The 24,677-nt window shown below is 34.7% G+C and overlaps 2 protein-coding genes across 3 annotated transcripts; one reads left to right on the top strand and one right to left on the bottom strand.

Moving 5' to 3' along the window:
• Window positions 433-13,691, top strand: LOC18604757 (formin-like protein 20). Of its 2 annotated transcripts, XM_007037378.2 has the most exons (17): window positions 436-1,043; window positions 1,683-2,386; window positions 2,467-2,688; window positions 2,774-4,995; window positions 5,165-5,294; window positions 5,976-6,047; window positions 6,492-6,590; window positions 6,728-6,769; window positions 8,862-8,942; window positions 9,069-9,119; window positions 9,204-9,285; window positions 10,160-10,254; window positions 10,425-10,496; window positions 10,575-10,691; window positions 11,255-11,323; window positions 11,439-11,505; window positions 12,665-13,691. In XM_007037378.2, exons 1-17 carry the CDS (start codon window positions 971-973, stop codon window positions 12,814-12,816), a joined length of 4,350 nt encoding a protein of 1,449 aa, XP_007037440.2. In that variant the 5' UTR covers window positions 436-970; the 3' UTR covers window positions 12,817-13,691. The 2 variants fall into 2 exon arrangements, with proteins under 2 accessions (XP_017973249.1, XP_007037440.2); XM_018117760.1 differs by lacking the exons at window positions 10,160-10,254; window positions 10,425-10,496; window positions 10,575-10,691; ... (1 more) ...; window positions 11,439-11,505; window positions 12,665-13,691 and having other exon boundaries at window positions 433-1,043; window positions 8,862-8,950.
• Window positions 14,432-16,223, bottom strand: LOC18604756. Its single transcript, XM_007037377.2, has one exon. The coding sequence runs from the start codon at window positions 15,864-15,866 to the stop codon at window positions 14,844-14,846; it is 1,023 nt and encodes a 340-aa protein (XP_007037439.2). The 5' UTR covers window positions 15,867-16,223; the 3' UTR covers window positions 14,432-14,843.

The following is a 24,677-nucleotide window of genomic DNA, read 5'->3' as shown; positions in this document are numbered from 1 at the left end:
GGGTAAAATGGAAATAATATTTTAACCCTTTTTAAAGTATATTTACACGTTTTTGTTTTTTATTTTAAAAAAACGTATTTATCCACCGTAATTCCACGTGGCTATTAGAAACGCACTACCGCCTTTGTCCAGACATGTACAATCCCAATCCTTCTCTCTCTTTTCCTGTCATGTCTTTTTCTTTCTCTTGTGCTTTTTTTGTTTTTTAAACTAAACGTGCATTGATCCCCCATTAATCGCTCAGTAAATTCAAAAGTTTTGTACTTTGAATGATGTACACGTGGCAGACACGTAAGCAAGAGACAACGAAAACAGAAGAAAGAGAGAGAGAAAAAAAAAACCGGGTCCAACTGTCCAAAGTGTATTCTCCTTTTCAGTCTAGTCTCTCTTTTTTCGTTCCATGTGATTTGCTTAAACAAGAAATAAAAAGAAAAAAAAAAAACCAAAAACAAATGGAATCATCACAATTTATTACAGCTCTGGATTCTTTAATCCAAACATTTTCTTTTTCTTTTTTATTTTTATGTTTTTTCTCATCATAATCCCCACCTTCATCACCTACTGTCACTTCTCTCTTACTTTATTTTTTTGTTTTCTTATTATTTTAATTTTTCTTTGCACCAAGCTTCTCTCATTTTCCCCCAACATTTCTTTTTCTTTTTCTCCTTTTTCTCCACCTCTAATTTACCGTTTCGGTTTTCTTTTGGCAAAGGAATTCAATTTTAATAATTCTGTCACCAGAAAGCTTCATTTATTTGAATTAGTTCGTGAGTCTGGGGAGGTCATTCACGGAAATTCTGTTCATTTTACGTCGGAATTGGGTCAATTATTATTGAATTTGAGAATCCGAATCAGGGATCTCTGGTGGTTTTTGTTGAAAGAAAGGATAATCGAATTGAAATGTGATTTGATTGGTGGGAACAGAAATAAAGGGTTTTGGATCCGATCAGGGAAGTAACAGCGCCATCAGATGGCGCTGTTCAGACGCTTCTTTTATCGGAAGCCGCCGGATCGGCTTCTCGAGATCTCCGAACGTGTCTACGGTAATCTTTTCTACCTTCCTTATTCTTTTCCATTCTTTTCTGTTTAATGTATCGTTCAATTTAGCTTTAAAATGTCGAAATCATCTTCATTCTACCCTACCAAGAGAAATGCCAATGGAGACAAGTGTTTCGAATTCTCCGATTCCGTATCGAAAATTTTCTATTCTACATTCTTAGCTCGTTTTTTTATTTTATATTCATTTCTACGGACAATGCACTGCTTAATTTCTTGATTTTTAGGGTTTTGTTGAGTAATCTTGGGTTATTTTATTACAATGAAGAAACTCTTGAGGATTTTTAGCTTGCTTTGTTTCGTGGTTATCGGGGAGATAAGCTGAAATAGGGCGGCATAGTTACCTTAAGGTAGATTACTGAATTGATTGACTTTTGAACTTCGTAACTAATCACTTAGAGCTTAGAAACTGATAGGCTAGATCTCTATTATTAATGCGTAAAAGGTTTTTTGTAACATTTTAGATGTGCATGTTTTTCTTTTTTAAACTGTAATTTGCTTTTCCTCTTTTTAAGGAAAGTTAATAATTTCTGTTTTGTTAGTTTTTGTAATGACCTTTACAGTTATGGACTTACAATATCATGTTTTGCTTATTAGTTTCAATTTTCATTTTGGTTGTTTTGCAGTATTTGACTGTTGCTTCTCCACGGATGTATTGGAAGAAGATGAGTACAAGGTGTATATGGGTGGCATTGTGGCGCAGCTACAAGACTACTTTCCTGATGCTTCTTTCATGGTGTTTAATTTCAGAGAAGGGGAGAGGCGGAGCCAAATTTCAGACATTTTGTCCCAGTATGACATGACTGTTATGGATTACCCACGGCAATATGAGGGTTGTCCGCTGCTGCCTCTTGAAATGATTCATCACTTCCTTCGATCAAGTGAAAGCTGGTTGTCATTGGAAGGGCAGCAGAATGTCCTTTTGATGCACTGTGAAAGAGGAGGATGGCCCGTACTTGCTTTCATGCTTGCTGGTCTTCTGTTATATCGAAAGCAGTACAATGGTGAGCAGAAGACTCTCGAAATGGTCTACAAGCAAGCTCCTAGGGAGCTTCTCCAGCTTTTGTCTCCTTTGAACCCGCAGCCTTCACAGTTGAGATATCTTCAGTATATTTCAAGAAGAAATTTGAGTTCTGATTGGCCTCCCTCAGATACTCCTCTATTTTTGGATTGCCTAATTCTTAGAGTTCTTCCGCTCTTTGAAGGGAGAAAAGGGTGCATGCCAGTTATACGAGTTTATGGCCAGGACCCCAAAACACCAGCCAATAGAAGTTCTAAGCTTCTGTTTTCAACCTCAAAGACAAAAAAACAAGTTCGTCACTTCCCACAGGTGATGCCTAAGTCAAACAATTGATACTGAAAAGATAAATTGACCTAAGTTTGAGATGTTCTGATAAGGTTTGTTTGCAGGAAGAGTGTGCGTTGGTGAAAATAGATATTCATTGCCGTGTTCAAGGGGATGTGGTGCTTGAGTGCATCAATTTGGATGAAGATTTGTTACGTGAAGAGATGATATTCAGAGTTATGTTTCACACAGCGTTTGTTCGAGCAAATATTTTAATGCTCAACCGTGATGAAATTGATGTGTTGTGGGATGCCAAGGACCAATTCCCAAAGGACTTTAGAACAGAGGTAGTTTAACATTATTATTCTGTGAATGGTTTTTTTTTTTCTCCTGAAGCTGTAGGAGTTGAATGCATGCTCAAATCTGTGTCAGGTACTTTTTACGGACCCTGATGCAGTTGTTCCTCGTCTCACCAAAGTCGTGGCAAGTGAAGATGGGAATGAGATAGAAAGTGCTTCACCAGAGGAATTTTTTGAGGTGGAAGAGATCTTCAGCAATGCAGTTGATGTGCTTGAAGGAAAGGTGGATGATGAGAGTCCTATAGTTCACAACAACAAGCCAGATAGTAGAGAGCAGAAAGATGTCTGGAGGGAGGATGTGGATCCTCCTACATTTCAAGATTGTGCATCAGATGATGGGAATCACAAACAGGATGTGAAGGTTGATTCTAGTGTAGATGCGGTGAAGGACATAGCTGTGGATGATGTGAATTATAAATTAAATAAGAAGATGGATTCTGACCTAAATGCAGTGAAAGACATAGCTGTTGATGATGGAGACATCAAGGTCAGTTCAGTGGTATTTACCGTTGATGTGCTGAGAGACAAAGAAACCAAGGAAGTGACAGAAGATGTGCTTGGCAAATTGGAAGAGATGGAAGATAAGGGCAATACAGAAGACACTGTTCCACTGAAGAATTCAGAATCTAAGATGACACAGCAAAGGTTAAAAACTGATGTTTCCAAACCTAATTCTGAGAAAGTACTGCTTGTTTCAAAAAAACAGGCTGGGCTGGGTCCAAAACCAGCTTCAGATTCAGTTCTGGTGAAGCCAAAGAGCAAGCAACTAGAACCTCAGGGTCCTCCTGCAAGACAAGCAAAGGCAAATGCCATATCTCGGTGGATCCCTCCAAACAAAGGCTCTTATACCAATTCAATGCATGTATCATATCCACCGTCAAGATATAATAGTGCACCGCCTGTCCTTTCCAGTAGTGTGGCTTTGAAGGAATCTAATTCAAATGCCAATCTAAAAGGCTCTACTGGAGCTGTGATTTCAAAGGATGTTTCATCTGAGCAAAGAAGTCAGAAGGCCGACCCTACTAAGCCTTCAGACTCTCCAAAGGAAATACCTACAACTCCAATAGTTCCAACATCACCACCTGGTTTGCAACAAACGGTGTCTGTTCCACCTAGCCCTCCACCTCAACCTTCATCATCCCCACCACCTCCTCCTCCCCCACCTCCACTGAGATCTTTGTTCTTGGTTTCCCCATCTTTTCAGGAAAATGCAACAACCATACCTCCCCCACCTCCTCCCCCTCCAGTGATAGGTAATGCTGTTTCTAGAATGTCTCTTGCAGCGCCACCTCCACCTCCACCTCCCCCTCCACCTTACAGAGCAGCAAATGTACTGAGTATTGGGATGGTTTCACAAAGTGCACTGGCAGCTCCTCCTCCTCCCCCTCCCCCTCCCCCATTTTCTAAAAAGCAGACTGCTGCACCGGTGTTGCCTCCTCCACCACCTTGGAATTCTGGGTATTCTTCAGCTTCCCCTACCATAATATGTTCTCCACCTCCTCCTCCTCCACCACCCCCTCCTCCTCCTGTCAGTGCATTAGGTACATCAAAACTTGGTAATGTTCCTCCTCCCCCTCCCCCTCCCCCTTCCCCAATTCAAGGTGCTATGGCTTCGTCTTCCATTCGTGGAGTGCCATCGCCCCCTCCACCCCCACCCCCTCCATTGCGTGGAGCTCCATCTCCACCTGCACCACCACCACCACCACCACCACCACTGCTTACTAGACATGGAGTTGCTCCATTCCCACCCCCACCGCCACCTCCTCCTCAGTACGGAGTCTTGCCACCTGCACCACCACCACCACCTCCTCGTCATGGAGCTTCTCAACCACCATCACCACCCCCACCAATGTCTGGTGGCCCACCTCCTCCCAAATCAGGAGCCCCTCCTCCACCCCCTCCCCCAGTGCGTGGAGTGCCACCTCTGCCTCCTCCATTTGGATCCCCACCCCCACCACCTCCCCCTGCTCGTGGCACACCAGCACCACCCCCACCTCCTTTACGTGGAGCTCCTCCACCTCCTGTAGGTGGAGCACCACCTCCACCGCCACCTCCTGGAGGTCGAGCTCCTGGCCCTCCACCTCCGCCTGGAACTCCTGGTGGTGCACCTCCTCCACCTCCACCCTTGGGTGCCAGAGCAGGTGACATGAGAGGAAGAGGGCGTGGGCTCTCGCGTCCAGCAGCGGCTACAGCACCTCGGAGATCTTCCTTAAAGCCTTTACATTGGAGCAAGGTCACGAGGGCAATACAAGGAAGCTTGTGGGAAGAATTGCAAAGACATGGAGAGCCTCAAATGTATTTTATCTTCTTTTACTGATTTAGATTTTTTACAGTACACTTCCATGAGTGATAAATTTCTGACTAAATATTTATGCTAAGATTTTAGGGAACCATATGTTTGCATTACTGTTTTACATTTATTAATTTCCCATTTGTATTCACTGACGTTGCCTTCTTCTCTTAGTGCGCCAGAATTTGATGTGTCAGAACTTGAGACTCTTTTCTCTGCAGTTGTTCCTAAACCTGCTGATTCAGGGGGTAAATCTGGAGGGCGGCGCAAGTCAGTTGGATCAAAAACTGACAAAGTCCACCTGGTAATCTGGAATTTCATTTTTCTGAATAAACCCTATACATATATGCCCTTTTAAGGTGATTGTGATACTGTTACTTGAACCACCTTCTAGTCTATAAGCTGGATGAGTTCCAGGGCTGCAGTCCTAGAAATTGAAGACTTTGTAATTTAAGCATAAAGTGCAAGGATTCCACTTTGTCATGGAAAAAGTTATTCTAATCTTTGTCGTTGTGGTTCACATTAATGTATATGCTTTTTTTTTTTTCTGATTCTTGGAAGTTTTCTAAAAGGAGCTGCAAGTTAAGATATTAACAGAGTTTTGATTCTATATATATCCTTTATTTTCTTGGTACATAAGGATTTTGAGCTACACAATGGGAGGTAGCCCTCTCTCATCCCTTAAATCCCACCCCACCCATCTCAAGATTCGAACTGGAGGCCTCCAGGATAGTCTCAGTTCTAACTGCTTGGGTGTCCTGTTGGGGACCATGTACATTCTTCAATGATTTATAGCCCTGATGGTTTCATATTTTGCTGCTTTGAATTTGAAAACATGATGTTGACATAAGACATGCCTTTCTGAAATTTATTAATTAATTTATGCATTTATTTCCTGTCTTTAACTTTATAAGACCATCATAATGATGATTATTTCCCCTTTCTCCACTGTCATTACTGATAAATTTTGTTTATTGCACTATAGATTGACTTGAGGAGGGCCAACAACACTGAAATTATGCTCACTAAAGTTAAGATGCCACTTTCTGATATGATGGTAAGCTGGATATGGTCATGTTTTTGCATTTCGTAGTGCTTTTTGCACAACTAGAGGAACTGTGTATGGTATTCTCATTAATATAAATGTCAACTTGGAATATGGAAGTTTACCCAATAATATTTATGAACAGAAAACCGAGGTCATTTGATTCTGTTGTTATGCTAATGATTGCACTTGAGGACCCTGATATGTAGCGTCCTTGGGGCCATTGACTTCTTCAGCAGATTCTATTTTGGTGTAATGCAAAATAGAATCTGCTATGGCCCTGATATGTAGTGTCCTTAGGGCCATTGGCTTCTTCAGCAGAATCTATTTTGGTGTAATGCAAATTCTTAGGATTCTCTTGCTTCTTTTTTTTTTACCTTTTTCTCCTTAGTTTTATTTGAAGGTTGTCAATGGTATTTGTTTACTAACAATGTACAGCTTTATGCATTTTTTCAGGCTGCAGTGCTAGCGATGGATGATACGGTATTAGATGTTGATCAGGTGGAAAATCTCATAAAATTTTGTCCAACTAAAGAGGAAATGGAACTTCTCAAGGTGAAGCTTTAGCATGTATAAAGATTCTGCATCAGATTTTAAGTGATTCAGAATTGCTTTTACATAGTGTAGGAATTCATTTACCTTTACAAGTTTGTCTTCTTTGGTTGTGATTTACCCATCTTGTGATTTTTTAGGGCTACACTGGTGACAAGGAGAATCTAGGGAAGTGTGAACAGGTCTGCAAATTTTTCTTTAACCATATCTTCTGAATTGTCATTTGCTGGTGAAATTGAATCTGGGGAACTCTGTCAAATTGTTGGACTTGGGTTTCATACTTTGGTAGATTCATAGATGATTGCATTGCCATTGACCTCTTACAAATGCACAATTCTAAAAATTGATTTGGCTTTATCTTCATGTTCTTCTTAATTCTGACCATCTAATATCTTTATACCGTCAAGTTTAAGATTTTTTTTTTTTTTAAAATAATCGAGACGCTTTTATGATGTTGAAATACAATATCCTGGGTTATTCAAAGTGTCTTTGATTGAGACATATTACCATTTGTACTGAAGTCAGTTCTTTTAGGGAGTGTGAAAGAAATACATAAATAAAACCCCCTCTACGCCCCCAAGTTCTTTGTTTCCTTTTTCCACCCTTCCCTCTTGCACTGAAAGGAGACTATGATTTTGTGTATTTATGTATGCATTTATACCATGTATTACTTTGTCTTTTGTTTAAGTGTCTCTTTTTCCTTTTCTAGATGTATCAAATTAAGTGTTTATTTTCAATAATCCAGAATAATTTGTTCTTAACTTTTCAATTTTATAATTTTTAAGACCCTTTGGCATAATCCTAAATTCTTTTCAATTTTTAGGTTAAAGATGGTAATTGATGTCTCTGCGTTAATTTCTTTTATCTTTTATCTTTTATCTTTTGGCATTTTTAATAAGGACATGTAAACTAGGATGAAGTTTGTACTTGTCATAGCTTCTATTTTTTGCTAGTATTATTTTATGATTATTTTTGGAGTGATTGATGCCTGAAAACTCCTTAATGAAGATAGTAACCCCAGCTAGCTTTAGCAATAGAAGGTTGTGGAGCCTCTCGGTTGAGAATTTTTAAAGGTTTTTAAGCCACTGGTTGTGTTGTACCACTGTGTGTACTTATGAATTAAAATATGGATCTAGATGAATCTGTAGTGCTAGTAAATGTAAAGCCCTATCAAGGAAGATGCTTAAGCAGTAACTGAAATATGTGAGAGAATCTCAATGTCTTAGCAGCAATTTACTTGACCTAGCAGCAGAAGCTGTTGGATTTGAGAAAAAGGGTAGGTTTGTCTTTTATAGGCATATGGAGTTGCATTCTTTAGCGTCTTGTAATTTTTTCTAAATCACATTGTTGAAGAGTACTTGGTCTCTAATACCCTTTTTCTTTTTCCTTGTGGGTGTGTTTGTGTCTGTAAATTATATTTTGTAAGTATTATATATCATCATTAATGGCTTCATTGAGAAAGTGCAGCATTATTCATGAGTGTGAATGCATTTAAGATTGCTGCCTAAAAGTTTGGTAATGTGGATCATTGTTTAAAACAGATGGAGCATTAATTATGTTATTTAACTATTGATCAATTTCTTCTGTAAAATTTTCATTGTTTACATATTCTTTTTGTTCTGATTCTGAGAGGTCATAAGCTAGTTCACTGACTGAAATAGATATCAGAAAAGTACATACTTGCCTTGGGAAAGGAGTGTGCTCTTCAAAGGGTGTATATGTTAGTTCAGTTAGGGGACAGTGATATATTTGATCCCTCTCTTGGTTTTGTGGCTTTTGTGGAAGGAGAAATAGAAGGATATGTCAGGGAAGAATTAGCCTTAACAAGCTCCTGTGTTTTTATGGTCCTATTTTTTTTTTTAAACAGGCAGTGGTGAGGGAAAGTGCAGGAGGCTATTGACTTTATTATATCTGTTGTTTGGTTAAAGTTAGCTTTGTACTTTAGTTGGAACTCTCTTGGTACTTTTTAGTGATATGGGTTCTTTGCTTATTATTAAAGGGGGTAAAAAAGAAAGAAAGGCCCAATAAAGTTTTATCTGTTAAATTACTAAATTTTGGTTGATCCAACATTAAGAATATAAATGAAGCAGTAGAGAACAATGAATTATATAGCATTGTATTACATACAAGATAACGACATTCCATTATTTTTTTGTATGAAGAAACTGTAACTAAAACAATTGGTTCCTGGATGCTTCTCCAATTACATCTTTTTTGATCCATCTCTGCATAAACTTTCAAACCCTGATTGGCTTTTGATTTTTCCATGTTCAGTACTTCTTGGAGCTGATGAAAGTGCCACGAGTAGAGTCAAAATTAAGAGTGTTTTCTTTCAAGATTCAGTTTGGCTCTCAGGTTTGGCGGTATCTCCATAGTCTGATTTGATAAATTTACAATATTATTTTATACTTAATCTCTTGCTTGCTTTCTCTGTTTGAATCCACTTTTGACCTGTGTTCTTATACTTTCTACCACCTGTAGATTTCTGAATTTAAGAAGAGCTTAAACACTGTAAATTCTGCGTGTGATGAGGTAAATCATTAATGCTGCTGAACAGACTTGAATGCGGTTTTTATTCATTCATTTTGTCTTAGTACTTTTGTATTGGTTATTTAGGTTCGAAATTCCATTAAATTGAAGGAGATTATGAAGAAAATTCTCTATCTGGGAAATACTTTGAACCAAGGAACTGCAAGGGGTAAGTGAGATATTCAATTTTCCTTTTCGCTTCAGTCTCTGATGTTAGAACTGCAGCTGATAAAAGATTATGTAGAGAAGAGACTGACTAGCTAAAGCGTGTCTATTGTCCTTATTTTGGGGTTTGTCTAGACTCATGCATGTTAATAATACTCATTTTGATGTTTACCTGCACTTTCGCAGGTAAGGTTGACTTACTATATTTTGAGCGGCATTCTCACATTTTAAACTGGAAATCTTGTTGGTCGGTATAGTCCTTGGGCATACCATGCAGTGTAAAAACTGCAAAGCATGCCTTTCATTTCTGATAGTTGCTATCAGATGTTATTAAGGCTTACTTTATGACCTCATGTGCTAACTTCCTGTTCTTTAAAAGAAATGCCAAATATTATTTGGATGTCATAAGAAAAGTGAAGCTTATTTGTTCTGAACTTTTCATATTTGTTCCTTGTTTGTGTCTTAATTTGGAAGTGGCTGGGTATCTTAGAGTCTTGGTGTTTTTGTGGGTTCCAATTCCATGGATGTCTAGTAAATAGTACTTTTGATAGTGCTTGAGCAATGTGATTCCTAAGGCATGTGCTTTAAATCTAAATCGAAGGAAGACTATTTCAATGGTACAAATCATCAACACAGTTTTGTTAACAGCTAGGGGTTTAAGTGGGTTATGCATTTATGTCCTCTAATTTCAATTTCCACATTATGCATTTATGTCTTTTATTGTCAATGTTTATTCCCATTATGCTACTAGTTCCAGGTTGGTGTCGGTCGTCTATGCCTTTAATGCTGATAAACTTTTAAGAGTTGTGCTGGTGAAAAATTTTTAACTGCTGTGTTTTTCTTTAATACGAAGTTTCAAACCATTCCTATTTGTACAGGTTCTGCTATTGGATTTAAGTTGGACAGTCTTCTAAAGCTCACAGATACACGTGCTTCTAACAGCAAGATGACGCTAATGCATTATCTTTGCAAGGTTTGGTTACTAATTTTCTTTTCTCTGTGGTCTTTTGTTTCTTATAAGATTTTTCTGAATTAAGTGTAACACCCAGTTTATATGTTACATTATCACCGGACATTTGCTTCTGATGCAAACAGCAACTGTCAATTTAAATTGAGTTTCAACTGTGTCTTACTGTGGTGCAGGTCCTAGCTGCCAAGACGCCAGCACTTTTAGATGTTCACCTGGAATTTGTTAGCCTTGAGGCTGCAACTAAGGTACCGATCAGTTGTTCAGTGTTTGAGGTTTGTAGTTTAGTAACATTATGTTTAGTTTGAAGCCTTGTGTCCTTGCAGATTCAATTAAAATCTTTAGCAGAAGAAATGCAAGCTATAATTAAGGGCTTAGAAAAGGTTAAGCAGGAGTTGGATGCCTCTCAAAATGACGGTCCTGTGTCCGAAGTTTTCCGGAAGGTACATAATTGTTTCATTACTTTTTATTATTCAACATACATATTCAAGGGTTGTTGCATGGTCTTCAATGTATTTTACCACATAACTTGTTTATTCAGCCACATTCTGTTGGTTGACCATCAATGGAATTCCTGATTGGCTGCTAGCTTTTTTTTCCCCCACCCATTGCATGTTGTAATTATTTTAGAAAAAAGAATAAGAGAAATGTTTTGTAAACATGACATACCCTAAAAGTGAGGGTCACTAAATAAAGAACAGGTGTAGTACAAGTTACTGCAACGACATGTGCTTTGAGGCACAAGTGATTATTGCTAATATAGTGGAATATTTATCAAATGATATGTTTAGAAATGATTCTTTCCTTTTAAAAGTTCCTTCACTTAGCGTTCTCTCATCCTACATATTAGTCCTTTCCAATTGTTTCATTATTGGGTTTTATATTGTTTTTTGATGCAATGGAGTAAGCATGAGTATGGCCTTGTGACCTCCATCAAATTCTATCAACTGCTTTTTATTTGTCAAGGGAATAAGTTCATTGTTCTAATATTTTTCTTTTAATTTAGACCTTGAAGGAATTCATTTCTGTTGCTGAAATGGAGGTTGAATCCGTAAAAACTCTATATTCTGTGGTGGTAATTTGCTAACTGTTGACGTTTTTTTTTATATGTCATCTGATGTTGTTCAACTCTTTTGATCATTCATTCAATCATTGATTTTTTTTTTTTTTTTTTGCTTTTTGGTGGACAGGGTAGAAATGCAGATGCACTTGCACTCTATTTTGGTGAGGATCCTGCCCGATGCCCGTTTGAGCAAGGTAGATTGTGGATGTAATACCTTCTGTACCTATTGTGCCTGAGTAGTTACCTACAATGTGTTTAATGAGAATGTTAGATAAGGTTTTTTAATAACCGATCTTTCTTTCCTTTTTCTCCTACACTCCACCCACTGCCCCCTTTCATTTTCCTTTTTCTTTTTCCCCAACAAATGGGAAAAGGAAATGTCAGTCATCATATGGTTAATGGGTCAAATGTTTCATGAAGTTGTCTTGTTAGGGCCTAAAGGGAAGGAAAATCTACTGGAAGAAGTAAAAAAGGAAGGATGAGCATGAGGATCTTATGGTAGAGAAGGATAAAGGCGATTTCATGATTGGACTTAGAGTCTTAGGATACTCAAATACTAGTAAATAAATTATGGAGAAAGGTGAAGGAGTGTTAACTGAGATCAGAAAAGAGGCAGGAAAGTAGGGGCCTGTTTAGTTTTGGGAAATTTTTCTGTTTTCCGTCTCCACATTGACTCTAACTATGATCAATAAAATAAAGTAAATAACCATATTTGAAATTTTGTAGAAAAGGACTTTCAAACTTAGTAAATAGGTAAAAAGACAATTTAAAATAGTTGTCCAGTTTGTTTAGAAAATTAGAGAATTATGGTTTCTAAACCTTTTATTTGTCTTATTTCATTAATTATATATGGAGTAAAAGTTTAGTTGTAAAATGGAAACTAGTTTCCAAAACAAAACAAGCCCTAAGATTTTTTATTTTTTATGGTTCTTTGCTAGTTGCCTTTTGCTTCCTCAGTTTTGCTATGAAGCAAAAGCAGATGGCAAAGCCTAAAAGTATACTTGTTCAAAAAGGAATAAATGGCTTAAAAATACCACTGCCATAGACATAATGGTTTTATGTTGAAAAAAAAGTGATATCATGCTTTTGTTATTCATAAAATTTGACTCTTTAGTTTTTAGATCTTCAAAAATGTATTTGCTTCTGTACCAATGCTCATCTTTTGCTTTGTACTTCCCAAAGCAAATAGTGAACAGCAAAAGCAACAAACATAAAGAACCTAGTTTTATCTTTCTTAGGATTTTGTTAATATTTATGTATTACAGTTTACATCTAAATCTTAGTTAGGATTTTGTTTATTTCAATCTGAATAAACATGTTCCCTCATGTCTGATGCTGTATTGATCAATGCAGTTACTGCAACACTATTAAACTTTGTGAGGTTGTTTCGAAAAGCACATGAAGAGAATGTGAAGCAGGCTGAATTGGAGAAGAAGAAAGCTGACAAGGAGGCTGAAATGGAGAAGGCTAAGGGAATTAACCTTACAAAGAAGGGTGCCAAATAGTTGAGGATCAGTTTCACTATTTCCTACAAGGTAATATGCTCCTGCCTAGCAGCAGATATCTGTGCCAATGAGTTTGACCGAATGACAGGAAATGCTGCTTTTGAGGACTGCTGAGATGCCTCCCATTCTCTGTTATTGGTGCAATTTGAAGCCTTCGGAGATGTTGTAAATGAGGCAAGGGGCCTTGTCCAGGCGGCTAGCAGGCCTTGAACTATGCATAAGGCTTCAGGACACATTTTTGATGGGAAGATGTTCTATCCCATGATGGTGAATGAGCAACGAAATTCTCCGAGTAGATGTCAGATGGACCAAGCTTCTATGCAGAGTGGTTATGATCACAACCGAGTAGTAGAGGTTGTGAATGCTAGTTATCAAGGTCAGTGATGTGGCCCTTGTAGCATTATTTTCGGAGGGAATTTTGTAGTCGTGGGCCAGCAGTTGGCTATGATAGGTGATTTCTTTTCAGCTTCCTCGATTCATTTGGAATAGTTTTTACAGCACCTGACTGGGTGCCTGTGGGATTGTGAAGCGGAAAGTCCCACTGTACCATGAAAACCTGTAGTGTACAAAGCTCTAACCATCCACTTACAGTAGAATTCAATTCTTTATCTTGTAACATAGCCACCCTTTTTTTTTTTGGTTTGCTTTTATTTTTCTTTCCTGAGAATTGAGATTTTTGACAGTAGCCCATCATAGGAGATGTTGTATAGGTTGTTAGGTTTTAGAAAAAGAGAAATTAGAGGACGGGCTCTCTTGGTGTACTTGTAATATAGCACCAGAATATAGCTGCCAATTGTAAACCGCATTGTTTCTTTCATTTGATTTGATTCCTGAATCAACAAGTAATTTATGAAATTGTCTGTTCCCTTTCTCTCTCTCCCTCTCTACTCTTTCTTCATAATTCCTCATCTTTCTGCTGATTCAGAAGAGATTCCATCCATAGTGAATGGAGATAGAGAGAACCATCTCCATCTCCTTGTTTCTACTTTCCAGGTCAACCTCTCAGCAATTGCATTGTTGGAGAACGTCTCCTTGTCAACATCTCTGCTCGATGCACTTTATTCATTTTCCTCTTTCTTACATTTTGGCTCATTTCTTCCTAAGCATTTTTCTTTAGCTTTCAAAGGGGGAGAGAGCTTTACAATTTGAATTAAGATCTCTACCCAAATCCTTCTTAATTCCTGTTTGCTGAAATTATTAAGCAAACCCCTGCATCATGTGCAAATCAACGGTGGAGGTGGACTACTTTTATCCAGTCCGAAAGCCTCTCTACCCTTTTAGTAGCAATAGTCGTCAAACACCTTGGTTGACTTGATCAAAAGGTCTAATGATGCAGCGGAAACCAAAGCCAATGTTCCATTGTTTCCTTAACCATGGTAAACGACTCATTTTGTATGTAGTCAGCAGGACTAGGTTAAAACCCTCTACCTTAATGCGCCAAATATCAAGAATACTTTAATGAATAACAGAGTTTTTTGCTGCTCTCATCTCTGGTTTGATGTTGAGATCTCTCCTCTGATAATTCTTGCTTCACCCAATACAAATATTTGAGTAAAAAACACAAAAATCATGAATTTGTTTGTTATAGTAAAAATTTTAACCCAGAGGCCAGAGCAGAGCTTAATTGAACTTTTCTGAGATTATATACTTCCTTGATCATGGCATGCTAGGTACATTTTGACACGAAATTTTCATTCTTCTTTTCTGGTATACTTTTGTTTACAGAACATACATGAACAGTAGAATTTTAGAAGGGATGACCAAAAAAAAAAACACAAAACTAGGGGTATGTGATAGATAAATTGATTACACTGTAAAAAAATTTTCCTCTTCTGCTCCTTGAGTCTTTATCCCATGTATGGAGAGATCTTTATGTTTCAGAAGTTGCCTGGTTTCTCTTCAAGCAACAGAAATGAATCTTGAATACAAATATTACTTGTATGAATTTATACGGGCAGTCTTTGGTCTCTCGCTGTGAAATTCAAGAAAAGAATTTGATGATCCCTGGTTGTTTCTTTCTATGTCTTTTATGGGAGTTGTTCAATATTCTTCAACTTCACATAAGCATTACCATCTTCCTCTGCAATTTCAATCCTGTAAGAGTGTCTGCCTTCCTGGTCTACTAAAGAACCCGTCTTGCAGCTTTTGAAGAACATGCAACTCACAACACTATCAAGAACAACAAATGTGGAGTACAAGAAAGCAATTAAAATCCCTTCTGAAGCCATTGGAAAGCTGGTCACATCTCCAGTATGAAAAGCTCTCACAACGCGGTAATGGAACAGGGCTTCGATAGCTGCCAGGACCAGATTGACAGGTACTGCCAATGTTAAAGCAGTTGAAGTTCTTCCCCTTATCAGAACACAAGCCTTGAGAATTGCCATATATCCACCGGATCTTTCCATCCCTGATGAAACCAACGCTAAGTTGCATATTATGAGGGCATTGGCAAGAATGATGGAATAAAGAACAGCCCCTGCAGCTGACAGGAAGAGGAGCCAGCTGGGAGACGTGAATCCAAACCCTTCGAGAAAATTGAAGGCAAAGAAGAGGAGGGAGAAGGCTGTCGCATTTGCTGAGAGCAGTAAAAGAAAATTGCATATGTATGTGGCCAGGAGAGGCTTGTAAAGGGGTATAACTGAAGAGAAGGAAGGCGGCAGGTTTGGTTTATGGTGGTTGAGAAGCTGAATTATGGAGGCTTTGGCTATGAGGAGGAAAGAGAGGGTGAAAGGGAGCGCAAAGATGGAGGAAGAGATGGTTTGGGAAATCTTGAAACTGAGAACTGTGAAGAACTCTGAGGAAGGAGGGAAGCCAGCAGCCTGGAAAAGAATCCTGAGACGGTTGTGAATAGTCGGCAAGAGAGGAGAGGAGGGAACAAAGAGTTGCGAAAGGAGAATTGAGGCGGAGTAGGGAAAAGCAAGAAGTGCAGCAGTGGCCGTGAGGTAGTGATAGTTTTGAAGGAAGGTGTAGATTGATCTTCTTATGATCTTGCTGGCCTTCTCCATCTGAATTCTTGGGCTGTCTTCCATTGCTGAGAGGGAGAAAAGCATGGAATGTATGTCTCACCACCGAGTGCCCCTGTATCCAAAGCCTTGATGTCTCCCCCCCACCCCTCCCTTCTTTTAAGTTTTCTTGAAATGGTTTCTTTGCTCTCCCTCTCCCTCTCCCTCTTTTTTGTTATGGTGGGTTAGAAGAGTACGAGGAGGGTGGGTTTGGGGGAAAATGAATAAGATTGGCCAACAAACTAAAAACTAACAAATTTGCAGAGGTGTAGTTGTTTGGGGATTGTTTATACCGATGAGACTCTTTGGACTCATTTGGGTTTCCATCTTTGTAATATCCAATCCACCCATAGTAGTTGGCCAATATAAGAACTCATGGGAATAAAATAAAAATAAAAGCCCCATTCCTTGATGTAAATACACTATACCAAAAGCAAAAGAAACCATTATCTTATTTATGCCTTTATTTTTACTCCATTGCTAATGCAAAGAGAGTGGCTTGTTTTTTGATGGTCTACATGAAACTCATTATTATTATTATATGTATTAATGCTAGTCTCCTTCCTATTTATTTAATGTTTAATGGATCTTCAATCATATGATATTTCATACCTTTCATGTGGTCTCAATTCCTCAATATCAACATTTATATATATTTAATAAATCCTAAACATTCATTTAATAAAAAGAAGAAAATTATTGAGGATATATAATTTTTAGATAAGGGTTTGTGAAAAAAAAAAAAAACTATAAATCTTATGATGGGCATTAATTAATTTTAAAAATCAAACCCAAAAAGAATAAATTATTTGTTAAATATAGATAATGGATCAGCTTTGCATATGGAGTAGGGACAACCTCTTATTTAGTTATGGTTCACATGGTAAGGGATTGATTCTTTGCTTTCAAGGAAATAGATAATAATAACTCTCTACAAAGGAAAAGGAAAAGGAAAAGGAAAATGAAATGGGGAGAAATCTTAAATACCAAGATGGGGAGGATTGGCTTTAGGCTTCCCCTCTCATCAATCTAATAATTATGATGAGAATAGGACCCCATCCCACACCCTTGTTTAATCACCAAATCATGACCATTCATGGGTGTGGGCCCTCCCTCTTAAACATACCATTCTCATGGTTTTTATGTATGTATTAACATATTTTAAAAACTTGTTGTAATTAATTAAGTAATTGAACATATATATAATTTATTAATGGAAAATCACTTACATGGGTTAGTTTAATTGGTAAAGAGAGTTTTATTTTTATTTTATTTTTAACCTCGTGAAAAATATTTTATGAGTAAAATCTCGAACCCTCTGTTTTGATATAAAAAAATGTATTTTTAAAATGGTTGGAAAAAAAAATTAGGTTCAAATAAAATATGAAAAATACTCCTAATCATATTACTAAAATAAAATAATGGAAATTAAGGTAATGAAGCCATCCAGGGCAATTGAGGTGGGTTTGGAATGACTTGACTTAGGTGTATGGGTCCCAAGATGATGAAGTTGGTGCGCAGTCGTTTTGACCTCATATGGTTGGTTTGTTAAGGGATCCTCACAAAATAATATGGCATTATATATATATATATATATCTATATATCTTATTTGGCAATTTGTTCTTAATTATGGTGTATGCCTTAAAGAGTAGTTGTTTAAGTAGGAAGGGATATAAAAGGATGATAGTTGCGTCCCCATTGGTGAAGGGTCAAAATTTATGTATTACGTGACCTTCTAACTATAAAAGATTTGTTGCAGAATTAATTATAATTAAAAATCAAAATTAATTAATGACTTAACTAAAAGCAAAATTTGATTGGTGGATAAGGACGAGTTTGGATTCTTCTTCCCAAAAGAAATTAAATATATAGGATTATGACTTCAAATTGCAATGTAAAATCTCATATAATAACTCAATAGTAATTTAATATTATGTAACATGTAATTATTACTCAGTACTGTAAATTACTTTCTAGTTGGACCTAATACAAAATTATAGTTACTTAGAAAAGCTTTGTCGGTAAGGTTATCTCCCATCGAGATTAATCACTTAATCTCTCTATTTATTTAATTTGTAAATCAATTTAAATTAATATCCTCAAGTGCCAATAACAAAAATAGGTAATAATTGCATATATGATGTCCAATTTTCAAACAACAGTGGTAGGTCGAGAAATAATGAGTTGTTTCCTTAATATATACAAGCGTTAAAAGACTTAATTTTATTTTTTAAGATTCCATTCAAGTTTTATCACGTGTAAATTTGCTTCAATTTTATGTTAAATTTTGTCTAGTTATATTTTAATCTATTTGATTTATTTTTAATATAATATATAATAGTCGATTGTAATTGAATTTTCTCAAATTTACGTTTTTGAAAAAGGAAATTAAAGTCCATTTATCATTTCAAAGAAAAAAAATTTTTGATTATATTTTTTTATATAGTATAGTTTAAAACAGAGAGATTCAAATCTTAAATCCTAAATTTTTTAAAATGAAATATAATAACCAAAAAAATCAAGTATAATTGTTAATTTTTTTTTTATTCTCATACAAAGATTAAAAAACAAAAATAGTATTGTTGGTGTATAGTAATATGTATACATGCTTTTCAAAGTAGGTGTGGTTTTCATTAATCAAGTGGTGGTTATGGAGTCCATTTCTTAATCATAAAAAACAGATACATGTGATTAATATTTATGTGTAACAATTTTGACTATTCAGCTGTTTTTTTTTATATATATATAAACAAGAGGAAGGGTATTTTATTCAAATATTGAGAATCTTCTTTCTATTTAGATTGATGAATACATTGGCATGTGGAAAATAATAGTATACATTTGCATTTAATGCCTCTATGCAAAAATTATAAACATAGTTACCTCTCTAAATGCTATATCTAATAGATGTCAAGAGTTTCTTGTTAAGGGTTTAAATTTAATTAGGCTTAAGACTTAAAAGGATATGTCCATCCATAAAATACCGCCAATTAATCTTATACTTTTTTAATGACATAATGTTTTAAAAAGTCCTTGAATTATTTTTAAAAAATTAAATAAATTTTTATTTTTCTCATATATTTAATTAAATTTTTTTTTATTTTTAAGCAAATAAACCTTTATAACTAACTAATGGTTGATTAGCACCTGAGCATTTGACCTATTAATTGGTGCATGATCTCCTATTTAAAAAGCAAGATTCAAATCCCTTTTCTCTCAATTACAAAAAAAAAAAAAATTAATGATTGACTAACTGTTATTAGTCAAAATACTACTTATATTTTTTTATAACATGTAACACTGTTATCACATCATTATTCATTATAACATATCATTATGTCATGTCAACACTATGTGACATAAAATAAAAAGTGAACTAATAACAGTTAATCAATTGTCAATCATACCAGTCTATTTGATCTCAAAAAAAAAATATAAAAGTTCGATTGAATATAATAAAAAAATAAAAAATTATTTCAATTTTTTTAAAAAATTAAGAGTTTTTTTTAATTGATGGAGAAAAGATTTTGAATTTAACTCTTTAAACAATAAATTTATAATTTATAATTAAATAAAAAATATACAATTATCATTTCATCCTTAAGGCAAAGTTCATTATATAAGATTTTGAGCAAGAAAAGAAAGTGCATAATCATGTGCAGCAGCCACGAGAGGTTTCATAGAATTTGCTGAATGAACAATAATTAAAGTGTTATTCTGCTTGTTGCTTTAACTAACAGCACCTAGGGCTCAATCCATTGTCCTAAACATATTCCATCCAATGGATAGGAACCCACATATTGCAATAAATATTTAAATAAAAACAAAAGAAATTTGGAAAACTTTCTTTTTAAAATACTTCAACTGTTTTATGAAAATATATATACTTTTTTTTAAAAAAAATTGATTAGATTAGTTGGGACTTGCTGGTCAATGGATTAAGCCTTTGGCCCAAAGGACAAAGAAAGATACATTTAACCAATTTGATAAGTCCAAAGTAATCAACAATCACGTGCAATAATGTGATTGCACTATAGATAATGGATTGGGAAATACAAGCAGCAAAGCCTAAAGGTTGAGTAAAGTTCAAACTTGAGTTTTTCCCTTGTATTTCCATGTGGATTATTTATTTTTTTTTTAAAAAAAACATATGATTGATTTGTACCCGTGCTCCAACTTCTGACCTTGGCATGGGATTCTATATTTTGGGTTAAAGAAGGAATTGATGTTTTACTTGAAATTTTGGCTTTGTTGCTCAAATGGGTTGAAAGAGTAAATTAACCAAGGAAAGGATAAACAAAAAGTAGGCTTGAATTATAGTTTTCAATTAAGCTTAAGTAGCTCAAACAAGAATGCTAATTGCTGTACATGTCCGTCCATCTTCCCAAATAGCCATTGCCAATTTCCGAGTATACAATTAATGACTCGAAGGTCATATCAGAAATAAAAATAGACAGAAGGGTTTCAACAACTTGTGTTGTAGCAGACTGTTGAAGCATTGCTGTCTTAACATGAAAGCAATCAGCATTCCATTCCTTTTGCCTCAATAATGATTATATATTGAAAACGCAGCTTAAGTAGGTTAACTAAGAAACAAAACTTATATACCTTTCAGCTGTCTTGGTTTTTTGCCGAATGTTTTTTTTTTTTAATTCCGAAGCAAAGTTTTATTTTAACCACTCAAATGGAATGGATGAAGCACCGACACATACATAGGCTGTTTGCGGCCAACTTATGCTGCTTTGGAAATTAAAAGTGTCGCTTAAGGGTTCCAAAGGAATCATAAAATAAAAAATCTTTGTTTTCTTTGTAATCAATGGAAAATTGTTGCAATACTTTTATTTTATTTTCAATTTACAAGCAATAATGTCTAATTTGGAAATTTTTTTTATATTTTAATTTGCAGCATTCAATGTTGGATGAGCAAACTTTTCTTTCTTTTTTTTTTTAATAAAAAAAATGACAAGTGACATTTCAATTAATAATATTTAATTAACGGTTAATTATAAAAATTTATTTAATTTAAAATAAAAATATAAAAATTTAATTAAATACAATAACAGAATAAAAATGTAATTAAATTTTTTGTACTTTAATTCATAGTAGGTGATATTACACTTTTCCTTTAATTAAAAAAAAAATGTCGAGTCAAAATCTTGGTAGAAGAATGAAACAAAGCCAGGCCCAACTGAAACCATTGGGTTCAGCTGTCCCTGTATTAAGACAGCAAACAGGCTCACATTATATATAAGAATATGGAAAACTCCTTGCGCATCTTTGTAAACAACAATCCCGTTCACATCTTTTCACTTGATTAATTTGCCTTTCCACCTGCTTTTACTTTTGTTAAACATTGGGAGAAAAAAAACCTAATGAGAGTCAAAGATTTGCAAATGTTAAAGAAATCAAAAAGAGATTTCGTCTCAATTGTTTGTTTATCTATTGCAAGAAAAGGTCAACAATCTAAAGAATCATTAATCCCAAAGTTAAGATGCCTAGTTTCATAGATTTTATTCTAAACAAGTTGCTTAGTTAGGCATTGGATAAAGCCAGCAAAGGAGGGTCAATTTTTGATTTGTATGGAGATCATAAAAAGCTACTTTTTTGCACTGCTTTTAGTTGCGTAAACTAGATGTCTACTTTTGAAGAGAATTGGAATCTAAACTCTATGATATGTTTTTGTCATAGTCGTAGGACATATATGTAAGAGTGGAACAAAATAAAATCTAAAAATAGTTGCAAGGCTCTATCATCACTTAATCAAAAGCAATTATCAAATAGTATTATATGCATTATATGTCAAAATTATATAATTAGGGATGATAATGGGTATCCTTTAATCGGGTATTTATATGTACCCAATTCAATTATATAAGATAAAAATGCTCTATATTCAAATTTGAAATGAGTTCGGATAATAAGTTTATATATAACAGAAGATGAAGATCAAACAGTCTGCACTTGGAATTCCCTTCACCTTCAAATATGTACAATAATATATATATATGATGATTCAAATATTATTGAAGAGTGTGGCCGCCCAATACATAAGTTAATTCCATCAAAAGCAAAAGCCTTTAGATTCCTCTTACGGCCATCCATGCCCTTCATTCCTTTATAATTGGGCCGCCAACTGATCAATATGACAACAACATCTGCCCATTTTCACGTTTAAAGTGGTCCCGAATTGCTCTAAGCTTTTCTCTTACATGTGCTTCAATTAATTAAGTTGATGAGATTTCATATTAGAGAATATTCACAAACTTACTTTATTTGAAGAGAATTTCACCTACATCTCACTTTTTATACAAGTCCGTTCATTGGCCGCCAATGGTGATGACTCTCAGTTCAAAGTGGTTCATTCCAATTACTTGAAGACAAATTCAAAGAATAATTATAAAAACAATTTCTTGCCCTCATACAATAGTATTGATTAAAACTGTTTTAATTTTTATTTTTTAAATTTGGACATTGACATTGAGCCATTGACCTAGTCTTATGGATATATAATTAATTAGCAATATTTTGGATAGAGAACTCGTAATCGATTTCGAGTGATTTGTTTATTAAATTAATTATGGATCAAAAAAGAAAAAGATTTGTGTTGGAGATGAATCATCGTCTTTAAAGCTAGATCACTGGTTAATAAAAAAAATTAGGAATTTAATTACTTGTATCAAATATCAATAATCAAAGGCAAGCTTACTTTTAAAAGAATATATATATTGAAGTAGATAGCAATATCCATTTTTCACCTTGTAGGGGTATTTTAGATTTTTCCTTGGACTTTTATTTTTTTATGATTCCTTTTTATCTAGGTGTAAAAAGGTTAAACTCTTATATTTTCCTAGCCTTATTTTATTTTATTTTTTAATGCATGTGGAAGTACAATAATAAAATTAGACATGATAATTTTAAACAAGACACAAGAAGATACGAAATTAAACAAATTTGAGTTTAGTCTTATCGTGTTTCATATTTTAATCATGTTGACATGATTAACAGGTTTAAATACAATTAATGAATAGTGTTATTGTATTTAAATATGTATAAATGACACGTTTAATATTAATGATGGATTTTATTAGTATGGTAATGAATTTTATGTATGTTATTTTTGTTAAATTTTATTATATTTGATGTTATTATTTTGTTATAATTATTCTTATAATTATTGATTTTAAATTTTAATAATAAAATTATATTTAATCATAAATATTTTAAGTTAATCGCGTTAAGAAGAAATTATGTTAATTGTTTAATCGTGTCATGTCTGACACATTTAACAAACATGTTAGTCGTGTTGTGTCATGTTACACAGTTATTAAACATATCTATATACGTATTTTAGATATTAACACGAATAATTATTCGTGTTGTGTTTGTGTTTAGTCTTATTATATTTCGTGTTGACATTTCATATATAGTGTTAATTCCAAAATAAAGAAAAAAAATTTGTATGTTTAACTTCTCTTAAAAAGAGCAATCCTAGGCCTCTTTTAGTTAGTAGTTAGACTTTAATTTTTTGTTTAATTCTTTCTACATTGAATATCGAACATTAATTATAATATATTTAAAATTAAATTTTTTTATTCATTAAAAAAAATTAGACATGTTACCCAATTATGTATACTATAATGGTACGTAAATTTAGTGCTTATTTTTGGTTTTTTGGAAGGCATCATTTCATTGATAGATTAAGTAAGGTGTACAATTAAGAGAAGGGGAGCAAAAAACCTTGTCAAATATACAATTCCCCAGCTCCAGCAGGTGTGAAAAAAAGCAATGCACCCAGAGCAGCTGTACTCACAAAAGACCCAGAACAACTCAAAAGCAGGAAGAAGAAAACAAAAACAAGGGACAAAACTCAATAAGACCAGGCAGGCAGGCACCTAGAGCAGTAATAAGCGGAAACCAACATAGATTTAGTGTTCCTCATCTACTATTTTTATTTTTACTTTTAATTTTCTTTTGCTAAATCATTGTGGGGCGCACAAGCCAATTATCTTGCGGCACCTTTCATTATCAATTTAATCTTAGTGAAAAAAAAAATATATACATATATATATATATATATTATGGAATAAAGGGGATTTTGAATAGTCATATCACATCATATTCTATTTTTGGATAAACCCTAAAAATCCAAAGTAAATAAATAAGCTCAAACAGCTAATATGAGTTAAGTAGAAGTAGATGCCCTTAACTTGCTACTTTAGGAAAGGATATGCATAGCAGCAGAAGTGATGGTTAACTTTTCTTACCGTATGCAAAGTACGTATGTTGTACTACAACCAAAATCCGTAAGTGGATTGTTGCAGTCTAAAAGTTTAAAAAAACATCCAACCGTATGGGTGAAAAGATCCAAATGGGAATGCCACATATAAACAAAGAAAGCCACACAAAGCCGTAACACCTTTTATATATATATTATATTTTGATGTTGGCTACTTTCGCATCCCCACAATAGAGATAAGTCTTGATCAACTCTTTAAAGTGTGGATATCATCCCTGGAACGTGGCTTTTATTATAAGCCAACACACCTTACCCCGTACAAACCACTCACTCCTAAATTTTCCAAACCTTCATGAAGACCGCTTATCCCAAACTGCCTAAAAATTCATATTTTTTTCTTTGTTTTATTTTAAAATTTTATTTTTATTATTTAAATATTTTATAATTTCATCTTTTCAAATATTAAAATTTTCATTTTCATCCTTTCAAACTTAAAATCTTGATTCTTGTCACTAACTTATCCCAATCTAAAGGAAAAGAAAAAGGATTTGTATCTCTGTGGACTGTTCCAGGTGGTTGAATCTAAGGCTGGCGGTTGCATATGTTGGGAGATTAATTTTGT

This window comes from Theobroma cacao, chromosome 3, assembly GCF_000208745.1.
Source record: "Theobroma cacao cultivar B97-61/B2 chromosome 3, Criollo_cocoa_genome_V2, whole genome shotgun sequence".
NCBI classification, from domain to species: domain Eukaryota; kingdom Viridiplantae; phylum Streptophyta; class Magnoliopsida; order Malvales; family Malvaceae; genus Theobroma; species Theobroma cacao.
Note: the sequence above shows the minus strand (reverse complement) of the source record. Positions and strands in the feature narration are given on the sequence as shown.